Raw genomic sequence first — 20,339 nt, forward strand, 5'->3', positions numbered from 1 at the left:
TCGTGAATGTGGAGAAGAAGAACCCAACCTTGAAGTTCCAGATAAGAAAGAAGAAAATCAAGAAGAAAATAGACCATAAGAAGGTTTTGTCAGCATTGATGTTAGTGAGTATTTTCGAACTGAACAAGTGTTTGAAACGAGAGACGAGTTAGTTAAATGGGCAAAAGAAATTGGTATAAAAAACAAGATGGTTGTTATGATTGGTAAGTCTGCTGCGCGGAAAGGTGGTAAAAAACCGAAAATGGATTTACGATGTGAAAGAAGTGAGGAGTATCGTTCTCATCTTAAGGCAGAAATAATCCCTAAAACAAAAGAACGTCCACCAAAAAGAGAAAAACGAGTACTAAGAAATGCAATTGGCCCTTCAAGTTAAAAGGAATACCGATAGACGGAGACAAGTGGAAGGTGGAAGTTGTGTGTGGGATCCATAATCATCAACTTGCAGTGACCTTAATTGGGCATGAATATGTCAATAGATTGACTAATGAAGAAAAGGCTTTTGTTGAAGAACTATGTCAGATTGGTACAAAACCACGACAAATTCTTTCTCAAATAAAGAAAAAAATTCAACGATAATACCTCGACAATGCGTACCATATACAACGAAAGGATACGAATCCGGCATAGTCAACAACAAGGTAGAACTCATATGCAACAATTGATGAAATTGTTAGTGCAACACAATTATGTTTATTGGCATTCAATGAAGAATGAAACAGGGGAGATTACTAACTTATTTTGGGCACACCCGGAATCTATCCAATTGCTGAAGTGCTTCCACACGGTGTTAATGCTTGATTGTACATACAAAACAAACCGATGCGGGAAACCATTGCTTGAGATTGTTGGGATGACTTCTACTATGAAATCATTCACCGCGACCATGGTTTTTATGGATGGAGAGGCAGAACATCTATACACTTGGGCTTTGAATTGTTTGAGGACATTATTTCCTCCTAACTCTATGCCGAAGGTATTTTTGACTGATCGGGAACAAGCATTAATCAATGCAATAGGTGAAGTCTTCCCACATGCAGATCGTTTATTATGTACTTTCCATATAGATAAGTGTGTGGTTGGAAAGGTTAAACCACACTTGAAAAACAAACCATTCCGAAAGTTCATGTCAATGTTTCGACTAATCATGTTTGCGGAAACCGAGGCGGATTATAATCGCGCTGTTGAAGATTTCGTCACAACGTGGTCGAAGAGTAACGCCATTGATGTTATTTATGTTCAGAAGACTTGGTTGCCACTTAGGGAATATTTTGTAACGGCATGGACCGATAATGTGATGCATTTGGGTAATACTACAACGAATAGGGTTGAAGGTGCACATGCGAAGCTGAAAAGAAACTTGGATACATCCGAGGGTAACTTCGTCACATATTGGGAATATATACATTCAATGACTGAGACAAAGATTGTTGTGATTAAAGCTACATTCGAGAAAAGTCGTACATCAGTGAAGATGTCTCATCAAATCAACGCCTTTAGGGAACTCAGGGGTTATGTCTCACACAATGCACTTGACCTGTTGGTAGATGAGGTGGAGCGGGCAAAAACTATAGGAATTGATTCAAATTTGTGTGGATGTGTGTATAGGTCTGTGTATGGTCTCTCTTGTGCTCACGAGATGGAAATCATTATGAGACGCGGTGAGGTGATATCTTTGTCACTCATTGACCCACAATGGACTAAACTCTCAATTATTCCTACTCCTGAGGTATATAACGAACTTTAGAGTTCTTACGAACTTCAGAGTTCTTACGAATTAGGATTGTTGTACTCCATGTGGGATATGTCGACCGGTCCTGAGAGAAAAGCCATATTAGAAAGGTTGAGGAGTATTGTTTGTCCTTCAATGACATCCATGACAGAACCTTTGGCAAAATTGAAAACCCGAGGAGCCCCAAAGAAACCAAGGAACAGAAAAGAGAAGGAAGCAGCCATATCTACTAAGAGAGATCCTTCTCGTTGGGAGTATGCACAATGTATTCCGGAAACATCGGTTCCATCGGTTAAAAGTGCACGGAAAGCCAATAGGAGATCTCGCGGTAGTGGTGATTCATTTTTACGTCTAATGCCTGAGGTGATTTATCCGTTTATCAGTACTATTACAAACGTTCCAGGAGACGGTCATTGTGGTTTTAGAGCCGTCGCTCTTGGTCTCGGGTATCCTTCGGAGGTAGGTCTCAACCACATACAATGGTATGCATTGGTTATGTAAACAACTGTCATTTCCTTAATGTCAAGCTACAAAACGAAACTATACTTCCTCCGATTGCTAGGCAATGGTCTCGATACGCTACTTCAGATGCAAGAAGGTGGTTGACTATTTGCGAACATAAAATTGACAGTGGCGATAATTTCAATCCGCAATTGGAAGAAACTCCATCAAGTATAAAGAAGGAAGGGGACACATCATCGAATGCAATAGCAATAGATATGGAATGAAAACTTAGTTGAAGTTGTTTTTTTTTAGTAGTAACTGTTAGTTGAAGTTGTTTTTTTAAAACGTAAAGCTTTTTTTTAAACGTAAAGTTTTATTTTTTTAAATAGGAAGTACTGTGCATATATTCGGTGGACCCGCACCGTTTTTGGTGCTAAAAACGGCTCGTGCCCACCGAATAATTACACAGTACTTACTGTGCAAATATTCGGTGGGCCCAAGCCGTTTATGGTGCTAAAAACGGCTCGAGCCCACCGAATAATTGGGTACTGTGCAAATATTCGGTGGGCCCGAGCCGTTTATGGTGCTAAAAACGGCTCGAGCCCACCGAATAATTGCACAGTAGCTTCTGTGCAAATATTCGGTGGGCCCGAGCCGTTTATGGTGCTGAAAACGGCTCGAGCCCACCGAATAATTGCACAGTAGGTACTGTGCAATTTATCGGTGTTTTTGCACCGTTCTTATTGCTATCAGAGTTTTGTATCTCTCTCTCTTTTCTAACACAACACATCAAAAATTACGTTTCCACCATATAAATCAACTTTTTGCACATATCAAAATATAACATTTTAACCATATAAAAAACCAACTGTTTTAACATATCAAAAGATAAAGTATCTAAAGCCGTTCAAAATATAAAAGTATCCGACATCATTCAAAAGTTTCCGACATGGTCTCAAAATATAAAAGTATCTAAAGCCGTTCTAGGTCTTCCTCCTGCCCACGGCCTTTGTGTTTGTCCTCTTCCTTGTATTTTCTTCCTGAACCCTCTAGGGTGCCTCTGGAAGTTGCTCCTCCCTCAATACTTGATGAAGAATTTCCTTTCCTGCATCCACCCCAGATAAATCTAGTGCAGCAAGGGCATGCCGAATACCCTCTCTCTGAAAAAAAAAATCAAGTCTGTTAACATGTATTTCCATCAATACTAAATAAAGTAGATTACATGCTTTATGTGTACTTACGTAGTAAGCAATCGAACCGAGTGAGCTTTGTGTTGGGTTCGTCTTCTGATGGATTGGGTTTTGGACCTTTGGGTGTGAAATTCGACTAAACCACTCAGCATATTTATCATCGACCTCCCAAGCCGAACTAACCCGTTGCGACCTGTGTTTCTCGTTGAGGACATGATGTTTCCAGTTATCCCAATACCATGTATGTTCTCCATAATCCTTTGCTTCACTCCTTCTCTTTTTTGTTGCTCTCACGGGGGCAGACGGGATATGTTGAACCACACCAAATTGGCTCAACACCCTTTCGGGTTGATACGGCTCGACAATATCATCAAATACGATACAACCGCTGTAGAAGACGTATAGTGGGGGAGATGACTAACCAATGCCTATGAGTCTATATGGGTCCCAAATAACCTAAATAACACAATTATTATACTAGATGCTCATTCAATGTCAAATTAACATGCAAAATACCATAGTATATAGAATTTTACCTCTCGCTCCTCCAAATGGTCGATCATCTCTCGGATGTTAACCAGTCTGTCATCTAGATTTTCATGTGCATCATGCTCCGTCCATCTACCCATCAGAGGCAAACGAGCTAATGTCGAAATCCTTTTTCAAATCCGACAGACAAGCTTAAAGTGCTCGTCAATCCATGCCTAAACAAAAAAATAATTATTACTACCAAGAAGATAGACTCCTAAATTAATCAACTTATAATAATGTGAGAAATACCTGAAAGAGGGGCAGATAACCCGCCATTTGTCCACCCTTAGTGGAAGCATGACCGAGCTGCCTATAAAGGTAAGAAAGCACAGCCGTGCCCCACGAATATTTAGGGACCTTCGTCAAGTCCATCAAATATGTAAGGTAGCAAACAGGCACCTTCGAACCACTTTTGTCATTGAAAAGAGTCGAGCCCATAAGATGGAGAAGGTACCCTCTGATGCAAAAGTCTTTCTTCCGTGCGTCATCTTTGCCAACATTCGGACACTCTTGCATTTAGTCACCTTCAATTCTGCTTCCGCAACCTCAGGTGTCACCCCTAAACCTTTCACCAGAAGTGCGCATTCATTTACATGATCATTATCAAGATGAACCGAGTGACCTGTAATCTGAAGTCCTGTAATACGATGCACATCCTCTAGTGTGATCGTAATTTCTCCAAATGGCATGTGAAAGGTGTTAGTATCTTCATGCCACCTCTCCGTGAAAGTCGTGATAAGAACCCGGTCAAGTTTCTGGTAAGAGTACTTAGCGATTTGCAGAAGTCCTGATGCTTGCACCTTCTCACGAACTACTTTACACTCGAGTCCTAGGTCCCAAACATGTTCCTTTTTTGCATCTCGTGTACTTTTACTTTCAAGGGCCCCCACTAGCACACCACTTGCGTGATTATGTAGTTTCAAAACAGAACGATCCTACGTAAACAAACATAAAAGTTACGTTTATTGAAAGTTAACAATATATCATTATATTAAACATTGATAAGTGCGAAAAATAGAAAAACATACACGTACCTTGCCATTCCAAATCTGGTATGCAATATGGTTCTCATAGTTCTTAAGAACGCTTCGGTCCGTCGGCCCTCCTGGAAAAGGATAGGATCCGCACCTGCTTCACTCGTCGAGCCGTCGACAATCTGCTTCCTAGCATCCTCCTTCCTCTTTCTCGCACTTACAGTTTGTGCGACACGTTCAGACATGACTAAAGATAAAATAGGAGATATAAATAAAGTCAAACAACTTGGAAAAAATGGCATTAGAAAGCATAAATAAAGTCACACCAAGATTTGACCTACTGTGCATATTTACGGTGGCCACGAGCCGTATGATGTCAAAAAAACGGTTTGGTGCGCCCGAAAATATGCACAGTAAATAAAATCATAATTGAAACCCTAAATTGAAACCCTAAATAATTGAAACCCTAAATTGAACAAAAATCATAACAACACACATCATGAATATCATAACAACACACATCATCAAATCAAAAACAACTAAATAAAATCATATAAAGGTTAGATTTAATGGTTTCCCTCTAAAATTTGGGGGTTTTCTATCTCTCTCTCTCTCTTCTCCCACAACCAGACGCAATAAACTACAAATTAGGTCTGAAACTTGTTAATTTTTGTTGCAAATCAATCAATTGAAGTTATTAAGCCATTAATTTCAAAAATCAAACAAAACATAAACTAGGGTTTTTCTTGGTTTGATTTAGGTACTAAGAGATACAGGGATAGAGAGAGATACAAGGAGAGAGAGAGAGAGAGAGGTACTAACCGAGAGAGATGCAACCGAGTGATTAACGTTGTGTTTGGTGATTTGAGAGAGAGGGCGATAGAGAGAGGCCGATAGAGAGAGAGACTTTTCTCCAGTTTTGAAGTTTGACAGAAATAAGGAATGAAAGGAAGGAGGGAAGGTCAATGTAGGGTCTGGTCTTAGGTTAAGTTTGACCTAACGGCGTTAACTTTGCCGTTAGGTCAAATATAGATGAAGGAGGTGCTCTTTTGTAGAGGGGCCCCTATAATCAAATTGGTTATAATGAGGGGCGCTTTTAGCGGGGAGGCCTTTTAACAAAAACGGGGGGGCCTTTTAAAATTTCCTTTATACTTTTCAGCTTCTTCACTCTTTTTCTTTCACACTACCACCATCAACTCCGACAACCTCCACCAAAATTCTAGCGGCACCTTCGCCATTTCCGGCAACACTTCTTCCTTTGACATCTTTTTTTTTCTCCTCTCTCTTGTGTCTCTCTATTCAAGACGAAACCAGACCAGACGAAATGATGTGGTGGTAAGGCTCCGACTTAGCTGAGACGTGTGTTGATGGTCGTAAGGAATAATATCTCATGAGCGTGTATCTTTTGGCACTTACATATCCTCTGATAGGTAACGGTCCGTGTATGGAAAGTGGGTTGGCGACGGTTCAGCCTTCCACGTCTTATTTTAAAGCTCATATTGATTGAGCTCTTTCAGCCGATCTCTCTACACCATACCTCATATCAGGTCAGAACTCGTGTTGGGTAACTTAGCTTAGACCCACCTTGTAATGCCTTTGGGCGGCTCAAGGTGTCGGGCTGATTTTCATAGACCTTCTTTACAACTCTAAGACCCATAACATATTCATGTCAGGGTTGAACCCGTTTTTCTTTTTAGCTCATCTCTCTACCCCAGAGCATGGCTCAATTCGCAAAGGGAACCTGTGTTGACCTCCCATGTCAGAGCTCCTCCAGATCCGCCACCCTTACGACTTCAGCAATGATTGTCACGTGTACACTTCGGTCGATCTGTTGACTTCTCAACTTTGCCAAAGTTGACAAATATTTGACTTAGTAGTATCAAAATAAATTCGCCTTCTTCCATTTTCAGTTAATAAACTTTTAACTCCTCGATTATCCATTAGAGGGAAAAGCTAATCATTAATGTCATCAAGCAAGAGATTGACTGGATCGAGAAAAATCGAGCATATCATCATCTAGTTAAACTTCATTTGTAATTTTTCTCCACAGAACAGTAACTCTTCATTTGTAACTAAAACCTATAGAAAACCAAAACCTCTAAGAACCGAAACCCGTTTAATAAGTTTTAATTTTGGTAGCCAGATAAGCTAATCGGAACCGACTCGCTGACACGCCTAGTTCCGAGGGAGGATTGGAGGCTAAGGAGGAACAGTTTGAGCCCATTTTGCAAAAGCTAAACCAGCCCAAGGCCCCAAAATAGATTAAAAAAAATACTGATTTTCATTTCTAATCTCTCTTTCCTTTCTCTCTCTTCATCGTTCATGAGATTGCATGGCTTCCAGTATTAATTCGTCCCTACAATTTACTGTTAATATTTCGCCGAGAATTTCGGCGATACGTTCCGGCCGAAGCATTCCTTCTACTCATCATTGCTATCTATCTAGAAAGGTGAACCCTAAACCCCACCAACATTCCATTTTTCCTAATTTACTTCTTAACTATGCCTCCCCCAAAACCCTAATTTTGTCTCCTCTCTCCTCACTCTACTCTCAGCAACTCACAGCTTCTCAAATGTCTACACAGAAACTCTCATCTCCGGTGGCGTCGCTATGGTCGGACGGAAATCGAGGTAGTTTCGTCGTCAAAGCTCAAACGACTGCCGAGAAGAAATCAGTCTCAGACGATAGAATGCTGGTAGAAAATTACTACTACCCTTTTATATCTTATCCTCGTACTTCATTTTGGGGGGAGAAAGCAGTAATCTTTAATTGAATTTCGGTTTGGGTTTTTGAATAAGTTCTTATCTCTTCAACTTCATTCAATTTGATTTTTGTAGGTATTTGTTCCGCCCCATTCATTGATTAAACACTGGGTCTCTGTTCTCAGAAATGAACAGACTCCTTGCCCTATCTTCAGTAAGCAACAACTTTCTTCAGTTTAATTATTTTTTATTTGGAGTAAGGGGAGTGTTTGTTTTGAACGGATATTATATGAATCTTATCTTCTTGATTGTTTATGTAGTTCTTGTTGTCTTTTTAGAAAAGAATTAGTCGTCGGGTAACCTATTCTTTAGATTTTAATACAATTGAGGTACTATTTCTTTCTGTTGGAACAAATTTTCAGATTGGGTTTTATCAAAAAAAATGTACTTGGCTTCTCATTTTATTGTATCTATATGATTTCTAATGGGAATTCATATCTGTCGTTTGAAATTTTAATGGTAGGTATAATGTTTTGTTTGTATTTTCTGGCGATATTCTAAGTGGAGAAAGAATAGGAATGAAGCATCAAATGGATAAACCCATTTTACATATTCTATGCCTTCATAAATTGTATTATGAAGAGATTTCTGTAATGCTATTAACAGTTTAACGATTTCGTGGGTGTAGAAAATGCAATGGGAGAGCTGGGGAGATTACTCATGTATGAAGCATCAAGAGATTGGCTGGTGAATTTTTATATAAACCCATGCATATAATTTATGATTTATGTTCATAAATATCCTTGTTTCACACCTACAATGTAGATTCTAAATATCTATGCTTGTGTCGTCGTTCTCTATCTTGAGTTTGTACTGAGCTTATTAGCTGATCTTCAAACTAACAATAGAAAAAGGGGAAATGAATTCTTGGTAAAGACAGATCGATATTATCTACCCATTAGTTGCTTACCCATTGCTTTAGTTCTTACGTATCTATATCTGCATGTCATGCACTCACATTTCTGTGGTTCTATTGCTTGCAGCCTACCGTGACCGGGGAGATTCAATCTCCAATGGGTGTTGCCTCTGTCGAATTTATTGATCCAAGGGAACCTATAACGGTTAGTAACTATGTCATCTTTCAATATTTGTGTTGTATCCCATATTGCAAGTTCTAGGATTTCCAATATCTTTGTAGTTGCGAATATACAAAAACAACAATTCCTTGTAATGACAGCTTGCTTGGGAAATTTGAACTGAGTTCTTGGTCATAGGTCGGAATGTTGGATCACTGTTCACTGAAATTTAATGTTGGTATATTGTTGATTTGTGGTACGATATCTTATTGGTCATTAACTCCCTGAAACAGATTGTACCCATCTTGAGAGCTGGTCTTGCTCTGGTTGAGCATGCGGCGTCAATCTTGCCAGCAACAAAAACATATCATTTGGGTAAGAATGTGTTCATTTACAGCAATGTCATAATTTGGTGAAGGAAGGGCACTGTAATCATTTTGTTAAGCCTATGGATTTCAGGGTTACTCCATGACCTACTGCATTTTTATACATGTAACCTAGTGCTTCATCTTGCATTTATCTTCCTATGATTTGTTTGATTGATCTCGTCAACTCGTGTCTACTATTTCTTTACCCATTTTTTTCTCTTTATGTCATTGAAGGAATAAGCAGAGACGAGGAGACCCTTCAGCCTACTATATATTTGAACAAGTAAGAGAATGCAACCTTTGCTTAACTTGTGATCTTATGTTTCGTATGTAACATCTTCTTTGATTGCAAAGTAACATTATTGAGAAATCTTTTATTACTCCAGTGGGATTAATGTAATGTTAGAAAAGATTAATATGTATACCGAACCAAAAGTGCTCTGTGCAACTCTAAATTTGAAAGCATTACAAATGGTCTACGAGAGCAGAAAAGCTTTTTCAGTTTTCATGTATATCAATGGAAGCCTTACATATGTTACATTATATTTGTCTAGGTTACCTGACAAACTTCCCGAAGGATCTCGTGTATTTGTAGTAGATCCCATGCTGGCAACAGGTACATAATATTCTCTAGTTAAATCCCAGTTTTCTTTTCTTACTCAATTGATAAGTATCTATAGTCTATGATTTATCTCTATAATTCAAGGATACAAGATGACCTAACATCCAGAGATGGATACCATTACCTTTTGGCAAGTGTTTATATTCTATGATTTATCTTTGATTTATAATATATTCTCCGTTGTCGTTGGTAAACCAATATCAGGTGGCACAATTGTTGCGGCAATTGAGTTGTTGAAGGATAGAGGAGTTGACTTCAAGCAGATAAAAGTGGTAAAATAGATTTGTTGGCCTTTTGTTTTCCTTGTTTACTAAGGATAAGTTTATACCTAAGAAATTTTGTGGCCCTGGTATAGATAAAAAATATTGATACTTCAGTTCATTATGTAAAATGGCACAAAAAACACATCTGCCTCGACCACCTCAACTAGTTATTAAAATGCTTTCGGAGAATCGGACACTAGGGTATTAGATTATCAGCCACTTCAAAGCTTAAATCATAAAACTGGAAAAGATAATTTCATCTGGACGATTTTGTTCACGCTTATATTTTGCAGATATCTGCCGTAGCAGCACCTCCAGCTCTTCAAAAACTCAGCGAGAAGTTCCCTGGGTACAATATCATCTATTATCTCTTATAGTTGTAGTTTCATTCTTGACAAATCAAACTTTTAATTTTGTACATCGAATTTTTTTCAGACTTCATGTATACACTGGAACAATTGATCCTGATGTAAATGAAAAAGGGTATGTTTCTTGCTTGAATGCCTTTTGTGCGAAGAAGAGAAAAAGCTGTATGTATCGTAACTGTTTAACTTCTGTATATAGGTTTATAATACCTGGACTCGGAGATGCAGGAGACAGGAGCTTTGGGACATAAACCGGACTCTCCAGAATATTTGATCTGAGTTCTGATGATTTACTTCTCTTTTGAACTCTGGAGTCAGCCATTTTGTTATTGTTGAGCTTCTCATATTTCATTAATAAAAATGTTCCTTCATATTATAGGGACCCAGGTTATTCCATTTCCATTACAGAATACCCTTATAAAATGAAGGAGAATTCTGAACACAAAATCATCCAAAAAGATTAGTTTTGCAAAGAGAAGGGGTCTAAGTGTGTATGAAGAAAACAAACCAAGAAGGTAGAAGTGGATTTTAAACACTGCCCCAGCCACCACCGTCACAAGTACAACCGTCAGCTCCTTTGTGGGTAGGTTCGGTGCTGAGACAACAACATACTAGAACTGCTAAAATCATGAAAACACCAGCCGAGGCCACTGCCTCTGCCCAATTCAAGTACCATCCCATCATTTTTAACAGTAGTAGTGATGCTTCCTCCTAATGTTCTTTGTCTGTCGTGTTTGAGCGAGTATAATATGTTCTGTAACTTTCTTCCTTAATCAGACACTATTTGCATTCTCTCTTGCAAATGACCATAATTAGCTCAACAAAATTACCCAAATGTTGAGGGAATTCATCACGCCTTACTCAACTTCACATCCTGCAACAAGAACTAAATACTATGATTCCTTCAACCGCCGTCCAAAGATGAGTTGTTTCTTACCACCACAATCCCTCTTTACAGGAAGAGATAGGTGTAAAAGTGGGGGTCTGTCACATGGGGCTGGGGCAGAGGCATCACTGAATCAAAATAACAGCCAGGCTGTGAACTTAGAAATATTCTACTCAACTCTGAACTATTTTTAAGTAATAATATTAATTTAATCTGAATTGGTGGAACATTTCAGTCGATTATGATCAGACCCACCCAAGACATTGGACAATTTGCCCCGAAAGGTTGATCTTTCCAAGATGTCCAAACTTAAAAAGGAAAATAAATTTTTGTCTTATCAGAAAACCCAATTTGATTCAATACGATGTTACTACTCTTTCCAAAATGTCTAGCTTAAAAAGGGGAATAAATTTGTCTTGTCGGAAAACCCAATTTTATTCAATTCGATGTTACTACCCTTGTATATTAAATCAAGTGGTACTTGACTACTGAAAAATCAACTGATAAATTCCAAATTTAGATAATGAGTATTTAAGCTAAAAGTAGAAATCATATACAGGATACCACAAGTCAGTAACTCTGTCTAGCTTAAAACCAAATAATAGTATCTCATGTAAAATAGAGACAGAAAAGGTATAGTTTTACACAAAATCATATCATACTTTGCTCCACAGAAAGTTATCACCATCACTTAGAATACCACATAAAGCATGAGCATCGTCCAATCACTTTCAACTCTTCATGTCGCCGCTTGGTCCATGGAGTGCGTTCATAGAATGTGTTCCTTTCGCTACTTCCGTCCTAATAACAAATAAGAAAAACAGCAAGTCAAATTCATAACCTCTAGGCACATAATACACAAGTTTGTTCAGTTCAATGAGACTGGAGACCAGTTAAGTTAAAAACATGGCATAGTCACACAGACCAAAAAACGTTGACAAAGGTCGGAGAGAAAAACAGAAACGAAAATGAAAAGCTCTTGCTTAAACAAAACATACAGATGGGGCAAGATTTTAGGTAAGGACTGATGGTGATGATGACTCATGACAAGTATTTCTCCACCAATATTAGCGGTCATTTCATAAAAATGATAAAAGGAAACAAATATGTATTCAGGTAAGAGAGCAGTATCGAAATGAAATAAAGCCTTAAAAGCTTGAGTAGACACATAATATACCTCAACAGTGCTAGTCACTTAATTCTCGAACACGTGTAATTCACACTAGCAGGTTAACAACTTAAATAAAAGAAGGATGATATCGAACATGTTAAGGAAATGGAGCTCACTACTTTCTGTTCTTATAATCCATTTAATCAACGGAGATTACAAAAAAGAACGAAGTACAAAAGAGAGATTCCTCGATCTTTGTTACAATGAAAATATGTTAATCATATTACCAGACTATGAAAATGCGGTAACTGTCAAAGTCATTCAAGCTCCGCAATACAGCGGGAAAAATGTAGCCGGAGAGAGAAGAGAACACTCAGGTTAGGATAGTTCTACTTCCTGGGAAGCAAAGAGGGACCAACAGACCAGATATGATTTGGAAGTTAAATGCAGGACCTCTTACCAATTCAACCTTATACATTATATCAAATCATTGACCATATTTGCCTAATGATCTTACTAAAGCATGATCTACCCCTGTTATGCCACAACCTGGTCAAAGCCTACTGCCACTACGAGATATTGAGATAACTAAACTGTCTAAAAGGTACCTTACTTCAGCGCCGAACTTGAGTCATTAAAACTATAATCAATGAAAAGATGAATTGTAAATCATCATTGACCACTTCTCAAACAAAACAGAGTGTTTTTTTTGGTGTTAAGTCTCTTTACTCACTTTCTAATCACTTGTATGGCTGTCTCGGTACATACAAAATTTTGCACTTAGATGGTTTATATGTATTTTATTATATTGATAAGCTCTGGTGTCTATGGGATGTGACATGGCTTAAAGTTTAATTGATAATCAACTTCTGAGTGGCATAACAAAGATACGATCGGATAAAAATGTAACGCCAAGGATGCCTCATGATCAGAGAAGAGTACCACATGTGAAATTCAGAATCATAGTCCACACAATAAAATTAAGCTAAATGCATACAGATAAAAGTTCACTCACCTCCAATAAACTCAAAATAGTGAGCCACCAATTAAATCTCGCTATAGTTGCGCCAAACTGCGCGAAATTCCTCACGGAATGTGTTCAACCGCGCCTTCAGGTTAGGTGTTCGGAAGCTTGCGTGTAAAACAGTAGCTGCAAATATAGAAAGGAATGATCAGATCCCAAGAAGGCATGAAGTTACTTGAAAATAAAAATCAAAAGATACAGTATGTAGGTTTCAACGTACCGAAAATACCAATAAGGAGCGCCCATGAAACAGTTAGAAGACTACAGGATGTGAACCATAGGATACAACTGGCTGAAAAAGGAAAACACAGATAATTCAATCATTAAAAGTGATCAAACGATCTCTAATTTTAAATGTTAAAATCATGGGTTTCAACATGGGGGAGAATGTGAATGGGTTGTGAGTTATCAAGTACCAGTCGAGACTACGAACACAAACATCCAACGAGGTCTTCCACATATATGAATCGACCTTTTTGATGAGGGACGCCCACGAATAACAGGACTGCAATTAACAAGGCATTATAGTGTTAATGTAGATGCAATATTTTACTTCAAAACTACAAATTTCAACTACAAAATGAGGTCACTCACGTAATAGGAGGTCGCATCTTCGCAGCTAAATGTGGAGAGAACTGTCTCACGGTTCTTGTTACCTTCTCATTAAAAGTAACCGCAAAACTATGAACAAAGAAAAACAATGGGTTGTTACTAAACATTGAATATCAAGCTCAAGAAACAACATAACCACGACAGAAGACAGAAACAACTTATTAGAAAGAAAGGGTTATAAGGTTTACATTTATGGATCCCCCACAATTGAGTGAATTAGAAGAATTTAACCTAAACCCACCAAAGTTATGCTTGTTTGAAGTATAAAGGTACATGTATATATACCTATCATTCAGAAAAGCGATGCTCAGAGCTGTCAACAAAGCAGCAATAATAGCAAGTGGTCTCCTCAGAAAACCCAAACCTGAAATGAAAAAGTCCAGACGAATTGAAGCTAATCAGTAGCAAAATGAAAGAAGACAAGAATCAATATACCAAAAACCTTAACTTTTCAGCTTACCAAGGATGAAAATGATCAAGAGGAAATAATTAGTCCGGTAGCTGCAAAAAAAAACCCCCGACAATTGACCTAATTTAGAAATCTGAAACACTATAAGTCTATAACAATCATATTAATTCAAAAACAGAAATCGGTCGTCTGAGTAATTTCAGATATTGTAACGCGATCGATATGAAACAAATTAAAAAAGCCACAAGAAATTAGGGTTTTCTAATTAATTGGGAAAGGGAAAAGATGATCTTACTAGTAAAGATTGCATTTGAGACGGCTGTTCCATTTGGAATAGGATCTAGGGAAGGTAAACCTAGAGAAGAATTCAGTGAGAGGTCGAGGAGGTGATGACCAATCTACTTCACGTAAAGCATCCATCAGATCTTCCGCTGTTACATTTCCCCAATCCATCTTTCTCTCTCTCTCTCTCTCTCTAACTATAGTTTTTTCTCAAAACCCTAGTTTTATCTCAAACTAAAACCAAGAAATTACCAGAAATAATTGACACGAACGATTTAGAATTCGAGTTTGAGAGAATTGGAGAAGAAATGAGAATTGTTTGTCGGTCTTCTTTCTGTGCAAGGCAAAGACTACTCGGTTTATTAAGAAAATTATGCTTTTTCAGTGAAGGAAGTTACGTTAGGGGATCAAGTACCAAATTGTCCTCCCCTAGGCAGCCCCATCCCCACCACAGGTCCCGTAGTGGGGTGGGGCATAAAAGTATAGGAGTCTGATATCCGTCACGTACACCCGAGTCCGATGAAGTCTAGATAGGAATACAAAGTCTGTACAAGTACTATCCGCTCCGCTCGTTTAAGATTATTGGACAGGTTCAGGTGTTGAAGCTAACTTGAGAGTTTCGTCCAGGTCTATTTCTCACTCATAGACGCACGTATGTCGTGTTTTCTACGCTAGTGAGAATAAATTAGAGAGATCCACCTATAAATAAGGTATTGGGCGAGTCGAGCTACATATGAGTAGATTGTACATTTCATTGACCATTGTGAACTCTAAATTTTTTTTTATCTATTAAGGCTATTAGGCGGGCTTTCGACAGGGATTTTGCAAAAATAAATTACTCATTGTCCGTCTAAGCTTGCCAAAATAATTTGGTTATTGCAATCTAAGTAGTTCAAATCAATAGTTGAGATTAAAATAAAAACTACATTGTTTTAAGACCTAACAATAAAATGTTTGTTGTTTACATGACATCTGTATTTCATCTTTGTTTTCTCCACCACTTCCGACTAGTAACAACAATGCACTAGTTGGTTTCTTGCTTACATGCATATTCGTTATTTTTCTTTTGATGTTAAGACAGTAGCACAAAGAAATTATGTAATATCACTCATACACACGCACACACACATTAAGATCAGGGGAAATAAATGAGAAAATATTAAAAACTTAAATAGAGTAAATCTGAACATAAATGTTATAAAGACTTCAAAATTTAAAGTTAGTTAATGAAGTATATTTCTACAACATATGTAGGAAAACCAAAACTTTGCATTAGAATCATACATAAAACAAAATTAAACAAAGTTTCATTCTTTGCACCTCATGACTTCATAGAACTGAACTCGATTTCGAAAGAGAGAATAACAGGTTTAGAAAGAAAAATTCCTGGAGTTTAGGATTGGATTATTTGACTACAACTTTTGTTCTTATGTGAGAGAGGGGGTGACAAAATGGACGAGAGGGACAGAGAGAGATAGGTGAAGAAAGAGAACGACGACTATTGTGAGAGAGTAAGATAGCGAAATAGAAGAGGAATTTGAGTTTTTTTTATCCATAAGAATTTGCTACTTACTCCTAATACAAATACTTTACAAACTTTAAAGTTCAACTTAAATGGGCCAAATTGTGATTAAATTAGTCTCCAAAAGTTCTTACATCCGATTTTAAGTTAAAAGGTCTAGCAATTCTTATAAAAAAAACATATAACACATCACTAAGTTCTTGAGTTCTAAAAACAAATTTTGAACCAATGATGTTGAACTGTAAAAATCATCACTATAACACTGCAGTTCAAAATTCAGAACCAATAACGTTGACTTTCATAATTACTAAAAAGAATTTTAAATCGATAACAGTAAATTTTGAAGTTCTTAACAACTTTATAATTCTATCTTCTAACAGAAGTTCGAAAATGATAAAAGAACTTCTTTGATGACCTCCTAAGTGACTTCCTTGACTTTGTGGTTAATAAGATACCGAACATTTTGGTCTTTTTCTCTAGGTGAAAAATACTATACTGCCCTTGTTTTATTGAGGAGATAATCACCAAGGGTGTATGTAGGAATAGGGGTGGGAAATGCATCAGAAGGGCAATCCACAGACACATACTTCCTCGATTCGGGCAGAACGAACGCATTCTAAGTTTGCCCGCTCAGACTGCCGGACAAAGCGGGCGAGCACTTGGCAAAACAAGTTGTCCTTTGCCCATCATTTGCCCGCCTAAAATGTCGGGCAATCCGGGCATCATGCTATTCAAACCCCAGCATAACAAATTCTTTTCCTTAGCTCAAATTGTTCTTTTACTTTAAAGCAAAGCCCACATTGAAGTCTAACAAAGAGAGTTCTATATCTCAACTCTTATAAGTAACTCCAAAAACACTTTTTTTCTTTACCACTAGTGATGTGTGACAAAACTGTGAAGAACAAAACTTATTTTTATTATAATATCTTAATCCCATATTTTAAGCTCTTTGATATAAAAAAATCCAAAACTTTATAAATAAAAAAATGTAAGTGTTTGTCCAATAATACACGTAAGTTTAAGTAGCAACCTACATCCTAACTTTATTATTAAATTAATTACTATTTATCTATATAACAAAACACAATGTTTTGTGCTGACTGGGACAAGTCGAAAGACAAATCCGGTCGTTCGTTGGGATTTTGATAAGATCCGCACCCTGTGATCTATTACCCACCCTAATTTTTACAAATTTATTGACCCACTAAACCAAAGAAAGTGAATAAACCAAATCTCACCTCCCCATTAATATTATTTAATTGGGTCATTATCTCGGTTCATTTCTTCTTCTCCAACTTTTATTTTCTTCCCTATTTTGTGTTTCCATCAATTTTTCCACCCGTTACAGTTTTTTCCCCTCACCATTAATGACATCCGTTAGAGAATCATTTGGCTCTACATATTTTACAGTTTGAGGTTACAATTCTACTACAAAAAATGGTTAACTTTGTATGATTGTTTCAAGATGAAGAGGTGAAAATTAGCTATTTTCTTTTTAACCCAAGTAAGCAAATCTTTTCTTCACTTATTTTAGGTTTGTATGATGAACGTTTAATTTAGAATTCTGTGGTGAAAACTTAAACTTATTGTAGATTTTTTTTTCTGATTGCAGAAGAAAGGGGTGACGTAATTGGGTAAATCTGATGTTCAAATAGTCACTATATTCTGGTTAATTTTTATAGATTTGTTAATTTTCTTGCATATTTTTGTTTGAAGATTTTTCAGTGTTCAGATTTAGGTCACCTTATGTGTTTTGCCATCTCGGCATCTGCTGGTCTCATTCAATATTCATCGGAGTTTCTGGTAAAGTATCTCCTTTGTTGATTCTAACAACGAGATTTTTATTCCCCTTCTCTCTTTTGTTGTTCCTATTATCATTATTTAGTTGTTATTGCAAATATTGTAGGATGTTCATATAAAGTTTTTGAAGAAGAAAGCACAGTTTCAGAAACTTGCAAGAAATGGATGATGGTTTATTTCATTTTTTGTTGTTGAAAAGATGACGATTTTCTTACCTATGAAGAAGATAACCGAATTGGATACTTGCACTTCAAAAGCAAACTGCAAAACTTTCAAAACAACAAACTTTGCTGCTACGAGAGATCCATTAATTATAGTTTCTTCACTTCATTAGACCGGGTGGGTGACTTTGGTGGCGGTCTGGTGTGTTGCTTGGGTCACCTCACAGTTGATCCTCTACAATTTCATAGGTGGCGAAAGTGAGTTTGTTGACCATGGATGATGTTTATGTTTTTCCACTTTGAACATGAAAGTTTGAGGAGATCTTTATCAGGGGTTATAGAAATCTAAATCTTCATTACCAATTCACGGAATAAAATGGGTGTAGGTTGTATGGGTTTTTGAATTGACAGTAGCAAGTCTTACCAAAACAAGTTGCGACACCAAATGGATAGGTTGCTTGTCCTGACCAGTAAGCATTCCAGCTCGGCTTGTTTTGAATATAGATTTAAGTATGATATAGTTCATCTAAGCAAATACTTGATAAGAAACAAAATAATGGAATTAGAACAAAGCAGGTAGGATCCCGACATCCCGCCCCTCATCCATTTTAATTTCATTTTTAGGTGGTTAATTATTTTTGTGGTTTAACTCTTCTTATAGGTTTTTTATTTTGGCTGATCTTATTTCGATATCTTCTTATTTATCATAATTTCCTAATTGCCTCTAAATTTTGGTTTTAGTTGTTATTTATGTTACTTCCTTTCAATTTATGTCATAGTTTTTTTTTTATCAAATTTGTTTGTTATGCGTGAATTCAGTTAATTGTATGAATTCTTTAAATCTTAGCCTTAATCTTCAAATTAAAGATTTGGATAATATTAATTAAATGTGTACTAATTATCATAAATCTCTATTATACTAAAAAAAAAGTTTCATATTCTTGTAGCTCTCCGAAATTGATGAAAATTAAATCTCTATTATAAAAAAAACGGTTTCATGTTCTTTTGGTTGTAAAACTGATAATAAAGTGGAGTTGTTACAAATGGTAAGATTTGAAGTTGAGATGGTCACCATTAGTTCCAAGAACCATGCTAGCACAAACAAGGATATTGATGAAATCACACCTATAGGAGAGGAAATTAAGGTTGAGCTTGTTGCCCTTGTGAATTTTTTTTTTTTTTTTTTTTTTTTTTTTTTTTTTTTACAGAAGATGTGATATGTGATCCAATTTAAAATGCATGACAATATAGAGATACACCATACATCTTCACGACTTATCAATTGACTGCTTGAATTGTTTCGCTATATAGCTTAAATTGTAAGGTAATTTAGCATTTATCCCCTCAACTTGTACATTTGTTTTAATAAAATATGTTTTATCTTTTTAACTTATTTAGGAAACTATTTTTCAAATGAAAACTCTCGGTCTTGTTGATTCTTACACACAGTTTTTATTTGAAACTCAACTTTTTTTTTGTAGTACGTGCGCTTATTTGTATCTTCCAGTTTATCAATATATATATTTCATGTCACTTTTTTTCGATGAGATATATTTCATGTCACTTGCATAACAGATTATAGTTCTTTTTCTCAATAATAGGTGATCTAAAAGGGAGCTTTCATATCAGTCCGACCAGAGGTGTAAGTAGTAGTCAGTATAAATGGCCTTCAAGACGATACTTTTTAGGGGTAGATGTTTCTGGTGTAGAAGATGTCTCATGTGTGTGGGACGACTGACGAGTTTTATCTTTAGTTACATTACTTTTGATGGGGAAAAACAGATTAAGGTGTATATGTCTTGGGCATGTGGATCTCATCATGTGGTCACGATTCTTTCATCTATATGCGTGGGTAATATAATCAATACAAGTTGTTATTCAAGATTAATAACAACTTACGCGATTCTTCTTTAATGCATGGTCTTTGTTTTCTTAAGACGTACAATTGGTTTCTTAGCAATTAACATTGCTTGATCTACAAACAAAAAATTTAGTATGAGATTTTCTAGACTGAAAATAGGTTGAATTCACGAAAAAGCTCTTTTCAGTCATAATGCATTCTTGATTTTTATCTTATTTATTTGTCTATTATTCCTCCTTATTTTGCAAATGTCAAAGTTTTTTATCACGCCTTTTATCACAACAAATTAGTGGGTGTTACGTGAATATGTTTTTATTGAATTCATATTCGAAGAAGTGACAAGATACGTACCATATAAGACTGATTCAGAACCCCATAGAGTCTAATCCTCTTTATGGTGTACTCGT

General features: G+C 36.7%; 3 protein-coding genes and 1 long non-coding RNA gene across 7 annotated transcripts; 3 read left to right on the top strand and 1 right to left on the bottom strand.

Moving 5' to 3' along the window:
* The first annotated feature begins 586 nt into the window (after positions 1–586).
* On the top strand, positions 587–1,744 carry LOC147550362 (PKS-NRPS hybrid synthetase cheA-like). Its single transcript, XM_086668450.1, has one exon. It carries the CDS (start codon positions 587–589, stop codon positions 1,742–1,744), a length of 1,158 nt encoding a protein of 385 aa, XP_086524576.1.
* A 5,119-nt stretch (positions 1,745–6,863) lies between these two features.
* Positions 6,864–10,640, top strand: UPP (uracil phosphoribosyltransferase). 2 transcript variants are annotated; one of them, XM_086665999.1, is made up of 12 exons: positions 6,864–7,317; positions 7,423–7,563; positions 7,706–7,784; positions 8,259–8,317; positions 8,614–8,691; positions 8,940–9,021; positions 9,249–9,297; positions 9,569–9,630; positions 9,841–9,908; positions 10,193–10,248; positions 10,335–10,382; positions 10,464–10,640. In XM_086665999.1, exons 1-12 carry the CDS (start codon positions 7,201–7,203, stop codon positions 10,513–10,515), a joined length of 891 nt encoding a protein of 296 aa, XP_086522125.1. In that variant the 5' UTR covers positions 6,864–7,200; the 3' UTR covers positions 10,516–10,640. The 2 variants fall into 2 exon arrangements, with proteins under 2 accessions (XP_086522125.1, XP_086522126.1); XM_086666000.1 differs by having other exon boundaries at positions 7,022–7,317; positions 7,453–7,563.
* Positions 10,641–11,639: 999 nt separating this feature from the next.
* On the bottom strand, positions 11,640–15,109 carry LOC147550364 (PRA1 family protein A1-like). Its single transcript, XM_086666001.1, has 8 exons — positions 14,602–15,109; positions 14,358–14,398; positions 14,183–14,261; positions 13,880–13,966; positions 13,702–13,790; positions 13,506–13,577; positions 13,277–13,411; positions 11,640–11,951 (listed from the first exon to the last, which is right to left on the bottom strand). Exons 1-7 carry the CDS (start codon positions 14,757–14,759, stop codon positions 13,308–13,310), a joined length of 630 nt encoding a protein of 209 aa, XP_086522127.1. The 5' UTR covers positions 14,760–15,109; the 3' UTR covers positions 11,640–11,951; positions 13,277–13,307.
* Positions 15,110–17,184: 2,075 nt separating this feature from the next.
* LOC147550365 (uncharacterized) lies at positions 17,185–19,867 on the top strand. 3 transcript variants are annotated; one of them, XR_015238283.1, is made up of 3 exons: positions 17,185–17,913; positions 18,017–18,329; positions 19,673–19,867. It is a non-coding gene; the product is annotated as an uncharacterized LOC147550365 (long non-coding RNA). The 3 variants fall into 3 exon arrangements; XR_015238284.1 differs by lacking the exon at positions 18,017–18,329 and adding an exon at positions 19,280–19,395; XR_015238285.1 differs by lacking the exon at positions 19,673–19,867 and having other exon boundaries at positions 17,185–17,614; positions 17,723–17,913; positions 18,017–18,740.
* Positions 19,868–20,339: the final 472 nt, after the last annotated feature.

Source organism: Eschscholzia californica, unplaced genomic scaffold, assembly GCF_041429995.1.
Source record: "Eschscholzia californica isolate CP2 unplaced genomic scaffold, dmEscCali1.0.p SCAF_3, whole genome shotgun sequence".
Classification (NCBI taxonomy): domain Eukaryota; kingdom Viridiplantae; phylum Streptophyta; class Magnoliopsida; order Ranunculales; family Papaveraceae; genus Eschscholzia; species Eschscholzia californica.

Coding starts and splice junctions, on each gene's coding strand:
- LOC147550362 (XM_086668450.1), top strand. CDS start 587: ATGCGTACCATATACAACGAAAGGATACGAATCCGGCATAGTCAACAA.
- UPP (XM_086665999.1), top strand. CDS start 7,201: ATGGCTTCCAGTATTAATTCGTCCCTACAATTTACTGTTAATATTTCG. Junction 7,564..7,705: donor TCTCAGACGATAGAATGCTG/GTAGAAAATTAC, acceptor TGATTTTTGTAG/GTATTTGTTCCGCCCCATTC. Junction 8,692..8,939: donor ATCCAAGGGAACCTATAACG/GTTAGTAACTAT, acceptor TCCCTGAAACAG/ATTGTACCCATCTTGAGAGC.
- LOC147550364 (XM_086666001.1), bottom strand. CDS start 14,759: ATGGATTGGGGAAATGTAACAGCGGAAGATCTGATGGATGCTTTACGT. Junction 13,967..14,182: donor ATCGCTTTTCTGAATGATAG/GTATATATACAT, acceptor CTTTGTTCATAG/TTTTGCGGTTACTTTTAATG. Junction 13,578..13,701: donor TGTGTTCGTAGTCTCGACTG/GTACTTGATAAC, acceptor TTCCTTTTTCAG/CCAGTTGTATCCTATGGTTC.